Raw genomic sequence first — 13,163 nt, forward strand, 5'->3', positions numbered from 1 at the left:
GGACACCGGTTTGGGGTAGGAACCCCGCAAACCTCAGTGACCTGCCTGGGACAGCGCCTGGGACACGACCCTGCTGCGCCCCGCGGACCCCGCCGTCACCAGGTGCCTCCTCAGAGCCCAGACAATGACAAAGAGTGGTTCCCCCCCCGTGTTTTTGTGTTTGCTCTGCGGGTTCAAAGGTGAGCCAGCAGCTGCGGCTGGGCTTTAGGGCCGAGTGTGGGGCTGAGCGGGGGCAGCAGGTCCCTCCTGATCGTCGCCGCTGACACCTGCACACTGAACTCCCGGGGACCGAGTGCCTGCCGCCGGCATTCCCCAAACCCCAAGGAAAACAGCCCGATCCCAAACACTTTGCGAGCGATTCCACCTCCAGCGCCCGGCTGTCTGCCTCGCTCAGCCCGCGCACGCCCGGGCAGGCAGGAGCTGGCAGGAGCTGCGAGCCCCTCCGGCACCACTGGGAACGCCTGGAATACGCGGGGCTGTGCTGGGGGGGGGGACGCCGGGGAGGGGGTGTGGGACCCCCGAGCTGAGCGCTGCCCGCTGCCCGCTGCGGGGATGGGCACGGCGCTGCGGGGATGGGCACAGCGCTGCGGGGATGGGCACGGCGCTGCGGGGAATGGGCGAGGCGGCGCCCGGCCGGCTGCCGCTGGGGGGTGATAAGGGGCCGCGGGCGGTAGGCAGGCACAGCGCCTTCCTCCCTCCTCCTCCTCCTCCTCCTCCTCCTCCTCCTCCTCCTCCTCCTCCTCCTCCGCCGCCTGACGTCAGCCCCGCGGGCCCCGCTTCAGTCGCGGGCGGCCGGCGGTGGTGGCGGCGGGCATGGCTGGGGGGCGGCGGGCGGCGGGGCTCGCCCTGGGCTGGGGCTGCTGCCTCCTGCTCTGCTGCGGTGAGTCGGCTGCGGGCCGGGCGGTGCGGGGCGGTGCGGGGCGCGCACCTGCGGGAGCGCTCCGGGGCGCTGCGCGGGGCGGGGGGATGCCCTTCGCCCCTGGAGGACACCGCGGGGGGTGCGGGGCTGCGCTTTGCTCCCCGGGGGGCTGCGGCCGGAGGGGGGTACCCTCCCCCGGGGCCAAGCCCGAGCAGCCCCGGAGCGCTGCGCCCCTCGGGCGGTGCCTGGCGCGGCGCCGGGAATGCTCGGATCGCGGGGCCGGGGCAGAGCCCAGGTGGGATCCGCGCGTGTCCCCGCCCGCACGGCCCCGCAATCCTTGGCAGGGTGGGGCTGGGCGCCCCGTCCCGCTCTGGGGGCCCCTCTGCAGCCCCCCAAGGTTGACGGGTGCCCCACGTGCGTTCAGGGAGCTGGTTGTTATTGGGAGGCATCCACCCCTTTCCTTCTAAGGAGTTTTCCCCTGAGCGCTGTGTTTCTCTTGGCTTTTTTAGCGCTTTCTTTTTTTATCCACTTTCCAGTCCATTTTCACCCTCGGGGGGTGGCTGCGCTTCCTGCCCTGCCCCTCTCCCCGCATCCCTCCCTCCCTCCCCTCGCCGGGGGCCCGGGAGCCGTCCCGGTGCGCTGGCTGCTCCCTTGCCCCGCCGTGCTGCGGAGGTGGCCCCGCGACTGGGAACCTGCCCGGGCCGAGGTGTTGGAGCCAAAGTCAGGCTCAGAGCAGAGTCTAAAGCAGGCTGCTCCCACCCCCGGCCCGTGCCGGGATCCCCTTCCCACAGCACATGTGCCGAGCCAGGAGCCTCTCAATGGTTGGCGGCGTCGGTGTGTTTGGAAGCCCAGCCACGTGAAAAGGCTTGATGCTTCCCAGAAGCACGAGGGGCCACAGCCAAGACATTCCCAGGCCAGCCAGTGCTGCCGGAGCGGGGGGCTGAGCCCACCCTGGGGCTGCCAGAGCCACCCCAGCCCCTTCTGCAGCGCGATCCGGCTGTTAGAGGGGACTCTGGGTGTTGTCACCGAGCTTTGGGGTGGGGTTGAGAGCTTGGCCTCTCCTGGTGCACATGACGGGGTCCTGACGGGTTGTTTTGGGGTGCAAGGTGCTGGTCCCTGCGGCAGCAGAGCCCTGGCTCCGTCCCCATCCCAGGGCAGGGCTGGGCTGGGGCGGAGGCTTTTGGGCGCTGCTGCTGGTGCTGCTCCTTGCGGGGCCGGGGCTCTGCACCATGTTCTTTCTCTCCACGAAGAAGAAGACGGGGTGCGGGTGATGCCGTTCTTTGTGAGCTGGGGCACCCCGGCTCGGAGATCTGTGCAGGAGGGGCAGCTCTCCCGGGGAACAGGAGGGTAGCATGTGTGCCTGTGGCTGGGAGCAGGCGGGATCTGGCCGCAGCTGGTTTCCCTGAGAGGGGGAACGCAAACCCGCGGAAACCTCAGGCATCCCACGTGCGGCTCCAGACACCCTGCGGTGCCCCTCCTCTCGCTCCGGGCCGGGGGGCTCCGCGCCGGGGGCTCCGTGCAGCAGCCGCGCTCCTCGCCGCCGCCTCCCCGCGCACCTCGGCCCTGCAGGAGGCTGGCGAGGGACTCGCGCTGCTCCCCACCCCCTTTCCCGGGCTCTAAAAGCAGATCTTTGTTCTTGTGGAGCTCTGGCTGCCGGCCGGCTGTCGGCCAGCCAGATGGAAAGGCACGGGGGCTCTCCTTCCTTCCCTGCTCGCTCGCTGCAGACGTCCTCCCTCTCCAGATCTCTGGGTCTCCCGCTGGAGCTGTGCCAGGCGCTGGGGGTGGACGGAGCTCAGCTCTGCAGCTGGGCTGCTCGGGGGTCTCCAGGTCCCCTCACCAGACCCGGTGTCTGCAGCTGTGCTGGGCACAGGGCAGGATGGCCAAGCCTCCAGAACCTGCTGTGCCAGGGTGCCTGTGCCCAGCGCCTCTCCAGCTTGCCCACGCAAATAGCAGAAAGGTCTCAGAGCTGCAGAAGGAAGCCTTGTGCCCCCAGGGTTGGGGGGAACCTCGTGTCCTCCCAACTGGCTGCTGGGTGCTCCTTCCAGCTTGTCCCGCAGGAGGTGGGGAGCAGTGAGCCCTTCTTACAGGCAGGGTGGGGGCTGCAGCGACCGTGTCAGCCTCCTCAAGGGCAGTGTGGATGGCTGGGAGGGATGTGTGCCTCATGCCAGCCCCAGATGCCAGCCATTCTCCAGCTCTGAGCTCATGGTTTCGGTTGCTCTGCTGCCTGGTCGAGGGCCCTCATGCCGAGCGGGTCAGGGGGAGGGCCAGCAGCTCTCCCTCTCCCAGGGGCTGGCTCTGCCCCGGGAGGGATGGAGAGGCAAAGTCTGGCCTAGCTGCCTGCAGCTCAGAGAGTCACAGCTCAGGAGAGAGTGCAGGGTGGCAGCAGGGCCACACCCCAGCCCCAGGCTTGCCCAATTCCTGCCCAGTTCTGCAGGTGCCTGCGAGCACCAGGCAGCCAAGTCGTGGCTGTACAGGGTGGGCAGGTGCCTGCAGTTCAAAGTTATCTTTTCCTATGTACACTGGGTCTAATTTCCTGTCCCCAGTGCACTCTTATCTCTGGGCATCACCTGCTGTTTTTCTAGCACTTTCTTTGCCATGCCATGCTTTGCTCATCCCTCTTTGCTTAGTGCCAGCTGTACCGTGCCCATGGGATGGACCAGAGCCAAAAACTGTCTGTTGGGCTGGTCCTGCGAGTCCGAGGCCTTTGCCATGGCAGAAGGGGCTCCTGGCTGCGTTTTGGCACTGTGCCACCACGTACCCACTCCAAACAAAGAGCAGTTTGTGGACACGGGCGCTGCCCTTTGAAGTTGCCTCGGTGGCTGTTACCGAGCTGTGCTATCACGGGAGATGTTGACACAGCTGCTTCCTCCAGGCCTCTTGTCCCCAGCTCCGGTACCTGGGCTGGCTCTGTTGCTGGGGGACCTTCTGCAGGGCCCTGTGCCAGCCCAGGGCGTGCAGACCCCCCTTGCTTTGTCACCCGGGGGGTTGGTGGCAATGCCACTCCCAGCCTTGTTGTGATGCCGCCCTTGCCTCCGCTCTGCCCAACTGGGGCTGAGCTGCTCCCAATCCCTTGGGAAACTGCTCCATTCCCTGTCCTGGATCAATAGCCATTACCTTGCCCGTCCGTTCTGGAGCGTGGCCAGGAGCTCCATTACTGCTGCGGGCAGCTGGGCTGGCAGGGAAGGTGGGGTGCAGGGGTGGGCCAGCCCTGCTCACTGGGTGCGAGTCCCCAGTGCTGTGGGAGGATAGAAATGGGTCTGCAGTGTGGGCAGAGAGGGGCTTGCCTTGGGAATGCTGCAGGGATGGGTGCTCCAACCACTGGGTTCTGGATTCCTGTTGTGGAGGGACCTGGCAGTCCTGGCTGTGCCACGGCCGTGGTGTTCTGGGACTTGCTGCCTCCCTGATGGACCCTTGGAGAGGGAAAGGGAGCAGCAGGGAGCCACAGCTGGCTGTGACACCCCTTCTGAGCTGCTGCCCTGTGTGCCCATCCTGCTGTGGAGGAACACAGCACCTCATTCATGCCTCAGCTCACAGGACTGCTGTGGGGGCTGCACAGGCTGATGTCAGGGCTCTGGTCCTGGGATGTGGGAGGGTGCAGCCCTTGTGCCACCAGCTTCAATCTCTAGCCCCTTGCCCACCTCTGCTAACCTCCTGACAGCTCCCTGCCTGGCCCCTGGGGACAGTAAGACCCTGAGCAGGGTACAGCTGCTCCCTACCTCTGTGGTGTGTGGGGGCTTGGGGGTCAGAGGTCCTGCTGGCCGTTTCAGAAAGGCTGGGATGCCGGGGGCAGGGCAGGTCTAGGGGGGCTGCAACAGCAGTGGGGTGGGTGGATGTCTCCAGGTGTCCTGGGGACAATGGTGGTGTGAGCACGACATGCCTTGTCCCCTCTTTGGGAACAGGATTGGTACCTGAGCCCACGGGCTCTCTGTGGATGCTGAAGGCAGTGTGGCTGGCAGTCCTGCTGGGCTGGGTAATGGCTTGGGGCACATGTGATTAGATCATTAGATTCTGTGATTAAGCCTAATAGAGCTTTTACGTTTGTAGCTGGGGCTGCTGTGGTGATGTGCTGATGGCTCCAGCTCTGGCAATGGTCTGCCCAGGGCTCACTTTGCCTCTTGGGAGGGATATTTTCTGCTGAGAGATCCCCAGTCTAGGGGGTACTGGCACAGGACACGGCTCTGCCCCACACCCTTTGGGGGATGGAAATGGGGACAGGCACAAGGGCTTCCTGCCCCTACCAGCAGATTCTCTCCCACAGCTGCAGCCAGCAAACTGGAGGTCTCCACGCCAGCCGTGGTTGAAGTGGAGATCGGGGACACGGCCAGGATCGAGTGCAACTTCTACATCCCTGGGAATGGTTCCTACAGCTACATCGACTGGTTCTACGTGAGTGCTGACCTGGCAGAGGAGAGCTGGGCAGTGGGCTGGGGGCACAGCCACCCCAGGGCTTTCCCCCGGGCTCCCCAGCCCAACCTCTGCCCCTCGCCTTGCAGGTGGACCGCAAGGAGACAGCGACAGCTCACACCAACAGCCCTGTGAGGCTGTGCCACATCACTGGCAGTGAGGTCCTGAAGGACGACACAGAGTACAAGGAGAGGCTGTCGGTGGGGGAGGACAAGGCCCTGTCCATCAGCAAGGTGACAGTGCAGGATGACAGGACCTTCGTGTGCCAGGTCGGAGCGGGGAGCCTCGGAGTGGGCGAGAGCCACACTGAGCTCCACGTCTACAGTGAGTGACGGGGCAGGAGGGCAGCACAGCTGCTCTGTGGGGCTGGGGGGGTCCCACCCCATCCCTCCTAACACCTGCGGGGTGGCTTCTCTTTCCAGAGGTCCCCGAGACCCCTGTGATTGAGCCCAACACAGGAGGCATCTCTGTGCATAACAGTGCCAACTCACAGGTGAGGAGTGGCCCTGCCCAGGGCAGGGGGAGGCTCCCCCCTCCCCTCTCCCTGGGGGAGCACCCCCGTGCTCAAGGCTGGCTGTGCCCCCACAGATCGCCAAGTGTGAGAGCAAGAACAGCTTCCCCCCTGCCAACATCACGTGGCACAAGAACGGGGAGCAGCTCGACCTGCAGGAGAACCGTGAGTTGGGTGGGGATGGGGAACCACCTCGGCAGAGGGGCCGGGGTGCTCGTGCTGCCCAAAGGAGGGGGTGGCCCCTGTTTGCCGTGGCTGGGGACAGCAGCCGTGTCCCCTGTGACCCCTGCAGAGATGAGGTACTCCCGGACCCGCGAGTCCAGCGGGCTGCACTCGGTGAGCAGCATCCTGTTCGACACCGTCACCCGCGAGGACCGCGACTCCCGCTACCACTGCACCGTGCACTACTGGCTGCGGGGGCAGAGGCACGCCCTGCAGTCCCAGAAGGTCCAGATCACCGTCTTCTGTGAGTGAGGGGCCGGGGGGTGGTCCTGCTGCCTGGTCAGCGGGGTTTGGCACTGACCCTGCCCCTACCCTGCCCCCAGACCCCACGGAGCACCTGAAGCTGCAGGTGGTGCCGTCCTTGGCGCTGGTGAAGGAAGGGGACAATGTGAAGCTGGTGTGTGAGTCTGATGGGAACCCACCTCCTGTCTTCAGCTTCTACAAGAGAGGGGTGAGGCCAGAGGGGGCACCTGGGCACCTCTGCCTCGGCGGACACCTCGTGTCCTGGTTGCTCCTTTGGGAGCGCCCTGGGGAGTGGGGTGCAGTGGCTGTGGAGAGTGCTGAGGGCTCTGCTTTCTCCCCATTGCCTGCAGCTGGATGACAAGTGGCAGGAACTGTCATCGTTGGCAGAGACCGACAGCGGGGTCCTGACCCTGCACGGCGTGAACAAGAGCAGCAGTGGCCTCTACAGATGCGAGAGCCTGGACCTGGATGACATGACACAGCTAGAGAAGGAGGTGGAGCTTGTTGTGAACTGTAAGACAGCGGGCTGGGACCCTGTGGAGCTCGTGGTGGGTGCCTCGTGCCTCCTGCTCACCCTGCCCTGCTCTCCATCCCTCTCCTAGACATCGAGGGCGTCCATGTGGAGATGGAGCCGTCCTCCCCCCTTCGGGAAGGGGGCAGTGTGACCCTGAACTGTGATGCCCACAGCCCTGTGGCCCTGGTCTACCAGTGGACGGATGAGAAGGTGAGCAGGGTTCTGTTGTGCTCAGGCTCAGCCTGGGCTTTGCAGCAAACTGGGCAGAGCCAGGAGCTTGCTGCAGAGTCAGGAGCTTGCTGCATCTCTCCCGAGGGGCCAGGGGAAGGATTCCCACTTCCATGGACCTACACTGTCCCTCTCTACCTCGTTGCCTCCTGGCCAGCACTGCAGGGAGGTCCTGTGCTTGCAGGCTGAGCATGGCAGGGAAGCCTGAGCCCCTGTGTGAGCTGAGCAGAGAAGTGCCTGGTGCCCGGGGCTGATGGCTGGGGGCCTCCCTTCCCAACAGGGCAAGAAGGTGGGAGATGGGAACCAGCTCCTCCTGAGCAACCTCAGCTTCGAGACTCCCAACAACTTGAGCTGCAAGGTGGTGGCCCCGAGTGTGCCAGGGCTGGAGCAGAGCAAGCAGGTGTCCCTGGCTGTCGAGGGTAAGAGCTGGAGTGGGGGTGTTGTTTAAAATCAGAAACAATTCTCTGGACAGTTTTGAGCACAGAAAGGTGGAAACCAGCTTTTTAATTGTGGCAAGACTTTGTGGCACAAAATGTGTTGCAGACCCCGACAGCACAGACCTTTACAATTTTTATAACACCATTTAATTATAACATTTGGACATTACCTCGTTGGTTACACCCAGCCCCAAAACTGCCTGTGCCCTCGTCCCACCCTCACCACACCTCCCGAATTCGAGTCGGTGGTCACAAAACAAACACCCCTTCATCCCCATCCTCCTCCTCCTCGTCATCTCTGTCCTTCTTGGAACGGTTTCAAGGCTTCTTCAAGTTTTGACTTGGTTATATTAAGTGGGGTGACCCTGCTGTGTCTTACTCTGAGTGCATTTTTTAACAAGATAAGATGTTTTTTACCTTGCAAAAATCTTTGCCTGTTGGAATTCTCGCCCGGAAACATTAAGCAGCATTTTAGGAGTCTAAATACAAAGGTGCTCAGTGGGCTAAAAGTGCAGTGCTCAGAGAGCTGTGCTAAAATTTTACATAATGCAGAGTTTGAGGTGTCAGGTGGAGGTGCAGCTGACAGAGGGAGCCCCTGTTTCCCCAGGGAAGCCACGGATCGTGGCCATCAGCTCCCCGCTGTACGTGCGGCAGGACGAGGTGGTGAACCTGACCTGCAAGGCCATCGCCTTCCCCCGGCCCTCCGTCCACTGGAGCGTCAACGGCACGGTGAGAGCTGGGGACGGGGTCCAGGCTCCTGAAAGAAAATTCCTAAGACTCAGCCAAGTGGGTTTTAGCAGGCAGAATTCCTGTTGTTATTACGACGTGGGATGCACGAGGATCTGATTTCTTCCAAAGCGTGCGTGCAGAGCTGCCAAAGCCTCTTGATTTTATTTAGTCACCTGATTAATAATTCAAAGCATTACCTCATACTGTCACACCCACCTCCAAAACCGTCCCTCCCTTAGTGCCACCCTCGACACGCCTCCCGAATTCGAGTTGGAGGTCCCAAAGACCACTTGTCTTCATCTTCCTCACTTATTCCATGGTCTTTGGCACAGCATGACACCTTCTGGAGTGGTTTCAAGGCTTCTGAATAGCTTTGCCTGGTTGTATCAGGGGTTATGTTCTCTGTTATGCCTCTCTCTCAGTACATTTTTGCAAATAAGGAACTCTCCACCCTGCTGAAATCTCTTTGTCCGTTGAAATTCTTGACAGGAATGTCAAACAGCGTTTTTAGAGATCTCGTGCAAGGGTACTCAGCAAGCTGAAGGTGCTCATGAGCTGTGCTGCAGCCTGATATAATACAGCTTTTAAGGCACCAGGTCCCTGTGAGGGGCTCAGGTGCTGAACCCTCCCCTGCCTCCCCTCGCCAGGCTCACGAGTACGTCGACAACCAGCACATCTCCAGCAACCTGACGGTGCGTGTGAGCCGCGACCTGCTGAAGGCTGGGGCCATGTGCCGCTTCTCCAACAAGATGGGGGACAGTGAGAAGCACATCCAGCTGCTGGGTGAGTGCCTGGCACTGCTCTGTGCCCCCCGGGAACCCCCAGCAGTGGCAGTGCCCCTCACCCGGGGCTGTGCCGTGCTGCCGTTGCGGGGCTGAGCTGAGCTCGCTCTCTCTCCCTCCCCTCCTGCTCTTCCAGTGGAGTCCGTCAGGAAAGGTCAGTCTGCTGATGGTGTCCATGAGCCCAGGCTCTGGCAGGAGTCACATTATCTAGCCTGGGGAGGGAGCTTGGCTGCTGGCTCTGCACTGCATCTCCCGCTGCTCCTGTCCCTGCCGAGCCGGGAGGGAAGCAGAGGCTCTGTTCCCAGCAGTGGGAAAGCTGCCTGCTTGCCCTCACCCACCTCACCCTGCAGCCCAGATCTTACTGGGCAAGGAAGCAAAGGGGATGGCCTGGTGCCTTGCAGGCATCCCTGCTATCCACCCTCCTGTGGCACACGGGGCATGGCATCCCAGGGCAGATTGTGTTCATACAGAGCGTTTCTGTGCTGAGCTCTGCATCCTGCAGGGAGCTGGGCAAGCACTGGGAACTGGGGGAGGGATCCTTTCCTTGCCCACAAAGAGAAGACCGTGCTGGGACAGGCGTTGATTTCTCCCTCTCTGCAGATCAAAAGACAGCAGCAGAGAGCCAGGGGGTGATCATCGTGGCCATCATCGTGGCCATCCTGGTGGTGGCCGTGCTGGGCGCCGTCATCTACTTCCTGCACAAGAAAGGCAAGATCCCGTGTGGCCGCGCTGGGAAGCAGGACATGTAAGCACTGCCACCCACCCCCCAGGGAGCCCACGGGGCCAGGGGTGCTTCCTGCCATCGCTCATTGTGCTTCCCATCTCATTGCACCAGCTGCTCCCTGCACAGGGGGGGAACAGCCCGGGGGTCGGGGCGTCGCACCGGGGGCTTGGCAGCTTTTCCAGCTTCCCACAGGGCACTGCTCACCCCCCCGTCCGTGCAGGGAGGCCGTGAGAGGACAGCAGAGTGGTAGAGCAGCCGAGGGTCCCCTCCCCGGGGAGGGGCTGGGTGGCCCAAAGCTTCCTGAGAGCCGGAGGCTCCACTCCAGAGCATCCCCTGAGGCGGAGCCCCAGGGCTTGGCCACGTTGCCCCTCTTCGGGTACCGCAAACCATGTCTCAAAAAACTGTCACCTCCCTCCCCTAGCACAAGGCCAGAGGCACGTAAAGACAAGATTGTAGTTGAAGTTAAGTCAGATAAACTTCCCGAAGAGGCGGGGCTCCTGCAGGGCGCCAACGGCGAGAAGAGACCCGCCGCTGACCAGGTAGGATGGGGCGTCGGGCACTGCCCTCTTCCCGGGGCTGGGAGCAGAGCTGAGGAGGGATGAGGGTGACCCAGGTAATGCTTTGCTCCCCTCCCAGCACTGCCCACCCTGCATGGGCCTCCATCATCCATCACCAGCGCTCAGAGGGGCCATGGGAGGGAGGGGAGGGGAGGAAACCGGGATCTCAGCTCCGAGGACACGTGGGCAGCTCTGCTCTGTGCCAGCCCCTGGCACCTCCCGGGAGCACGCTGCTCTGCTTGGCTCTGCCTCCTTCCCTGCTCCCTGGAGCAGCAGCCAGGCTCTCCAGGGGGCCTTAGGGAGAAGGAACTACACAAACCTCTCTGGCCAGGAGTCAGGGCAGAGGCTGCAGGAGTGGGTCCTGCTCAGCACCTCTGAGAGGACTCTCTGTGCCCACGTGCTTTCCTCTCACCCGGGGTCGATTGAGCAACTGTTCCCTGTGCCAGTGCTGTGCCAAGGCAGGGCTTGCCACGCTCTGGAGCCACAGGATGCAACACCTGAGCCCTCTTTGTCTCGGGCCAAGAGTTAACCCCTGGTTGTGCCTGCACAGCTCATCCCTCCCCTGCCCTTGGGGTGGGTGCCTGACCACACTGGGGTGGCCCAGGCTGGCAGCTGCCCCACATCACCTCGGGTGTGTCACTAACACATCTGCAGCAGAGCATCTGAGCTTGTGTTCATCCCTAATTGCTTGTTTTTATCCCCCCTCTCTCCCTCTTTTTTTTTGTCTGACTGAAGAGCGAAAAATACATCGATCTGAGGAACTAGAGAGGAGACCTACTAAGTGCTTTCTTCCTTCAAACCTTTCCTGCTCTTGGATTGCCTTCTCCCACCCCTGCTCCAGCACCTGGGGGGGCACAGCCAGAGGCCACTCATGTGCCCCAGTGCTGAGCCCCAGCACGCAGGGGACACCTCCCTGACTCACCTGTCCGTTACCTCAACCGTGGGCTTGCAGGTGTTGCCTTAGCAAAGCTGGACTTGCTTTACTACTCCAGAGAAGCCACAGCAATATTAGGAAGAAATATCCCATTAAGCTACTTGGTGGAAGGATTTGAGGCTTTTTTTTCCCCCCCCCAGGTAACCTGTTCTGTACATGTGTGGGAAGGGTTTGATGCGTTGTCGGTTGTTTTTTTTTTTCCACCCCGAACTTGCTCGGAGAGGCTGCTGGAAGGTAATTTTTGGGATGTGCCAGGCACCTGAGCTGTAGTGGTGTGCAGGTCAGAGGAGGAGCAGTGGACGTGGGGTGTGTCAGGGCGGTGTTTGGGGAGGTTTCAGGGCTTTGCTTTGAGCTGTTGTGGTCTGGGTGAAGCCCGGGCGGTGCCGTGCAGGGAGGGAGCTCCCCGCCAGGGAGCTGTGATCCCACGGGAGGAGAGGAGCTGGCAGAGCAAGGATGGGGTGCCCATCTCCAGCCGTGTGCCAGACCAAGCTTGTCTGCTTTGTACATGAGGGGCAGGGATTCCCTCTGCCCTCACAATTGGGTTTTTTAAGGGGGACTGCCCAGCAACGGCAGAAACCCCTCAAACTTAGAACTAATACTAGACCAGGGCCAGTCAGTGACGTCTCAGGGTTTTTTATTTTTCTTGCCAGCCCCAGGTAAAACTGGTTTATTCCTGTGCTTTGGTGGCACCTCTGGCCCCGCAGCCAGGCTGGCGGGGAGGGGGCACGGGCCAGAAGGTGCCTTTAGCTCCTGTGCCAGCCTCCCACCGCAGCTGGGGCTCCCTCCTGCCTCCTCCCAGAGGGCTCAGCCCCTCCTGCCTCTAAATCCCCGCCCTCCCAGCTCTGCTGCCTGCAAGCCTCGGCCCCTTCGTGCCAGGAGCACCGTCCCTGTGCCACCGCCCTGCCACACCTGCTGTCCCAGCAAAAGCTTTGGTTTATATATATATATATATATTTTTGTTGGACTTGTGTGTACATTTTCCATAAGTTTTTGTCTGATACTTGCAAGGTTTTTTTTTTTCTTTTTTTTGTTTGTTTGGTTTTTTTTATATATATATGTGAAAATAAAGTACAAATTCAAGGCTGAGTTCGGAGTTTGTTCCCCCCCCTGGGGGGGTGGGAAGGGCAGAGGGTCTCCCCCATCATTCCTTCATCCCATCAAGGTTCTAACACGACATATTTATACCCCTGTAGCTGCTGATCAATGTAATACACCAGGAACCATCAGTACTAATAAATCTACTAATTATTCTAATAGATAATTGTAGCTTTAGATGGTAATATGTGATTATGCTACAAGTGGTGGTAGATACTAAAAGAGAATATTGTCAATAAAATGCAATAGATCCCAACTGTAGAATCTATTGACAGTTGTATTAATATATATAATTAATTAATATATAATATAATATATAATTAATATATATAATTAATTAATATATAATAATTGTTATATTTATAGCTAATATACTAATAGTTGTATTAATAGCTAATATAGATCCTAATAACTGATCACAGATAAACCAATAACTAGATTGATTTGTTCTGATAGAATTGATTTATTCTGATAGAATCTAGACATTGCAGTAGATAATTGTATTAATTAGCCACCATAGATACTAATAAATATTAATGGTTTTTCCCTTAAAGAATTTAATAGATACTGATATTCATATCTTAACTACTTTAGTTCCCAGTATCTTATTGATAATATATTTTATTCTTAATATATCTTATTTTAATATATCTTATTGATAATATACCTTATTGTAATATATCTTATTGATAATATACCTTATTGTAATATGTCTTATTGATACATTCTGATGGATTTTAATGGATAATTTTTAATTGATGGCAATAACTGCTATGAACACTAAATACAAAGTGGTAGTTAATTTATTGGATGCTGACAGTAGTAGCTTTTTAATAGAGAATTTCAACAGTATTATGTGATTAGGAGAATCTTTTAATAGAACAAATTATATAATACAGGATTGTATTTCTAGCTACTAAATGT

The 13,163-nt window shown here is 59.4% G+C and overlaps 1 protein-coding gene across 4 annotated transcripts; it reads left to right on the top strand.

The window, feature by feature from the left end:
* Positions 1-771: 771 nt before the first annotated feature.
* MCAM (melanoma cell adhesion molecule) lies at positions 772-12,224 on the top strand. 4 transcript variants are annotated; one of them, XM_051812244.1, is made up of 16 exons: positions 772-880; positions 5,118-5,245; positions 5,353-5,587; positions 5,686-5,756; positions 5,852-5,939; positions 6,067-6,240; positions 6,320-6,447; positions 6,590-6,752; positions 6,842-6,963; positions 7,262-7,400; positions 8,026-8,147; positions 8,795-8,930; positions 9,066-9,083; positions 9,530-9,674; positions 10,075-10,192; positions 10,946-12,224. In XM_051812244.1, the coding sequence occupies exons 1-16, from the start codon at positions 814-816 to the stop codon at positions 10,973-10,975; spliced, it is 1,884 nt and encodes a 627-aa protein (XP_051668204.1). In that variant the 5' UTR covers positions 772-813; the 3' UTR covers positions 10,976-12,224. The 4 variants fall into 4 exon arrangements, with proteins under 4 accessions (XP_051668204.1, XP_051668206.1, XP_051668208.1 ...); XM_051812246.1 differs by lacking the exon at positions 10,075-10,192; XM_051812245.1 differs by lacking the exon at positions 9,066-9,083 and having other exon boundaries at positions 773-880.
* The last annotated feature ends 939 nt before the right edge of the window (positions 12,225-13,163 follow it).

The sequence above is a fragment of the Manacus candei genome, unplaced genomic scaffold (assembly GCF_025592945.1).
Source record: "Manacus candei isolate 608988 ecotype Guabito, Panama unplaced genomic scaffold, ASM2559294v1 h1tg000086l, whole genome shotgun sequence".
NCBI classification, from domain to species: Eukaryota; Metazoa; Chordata; class Aves; order Passeriformes; family Pipridae; genus Manacus; species Manacus candei.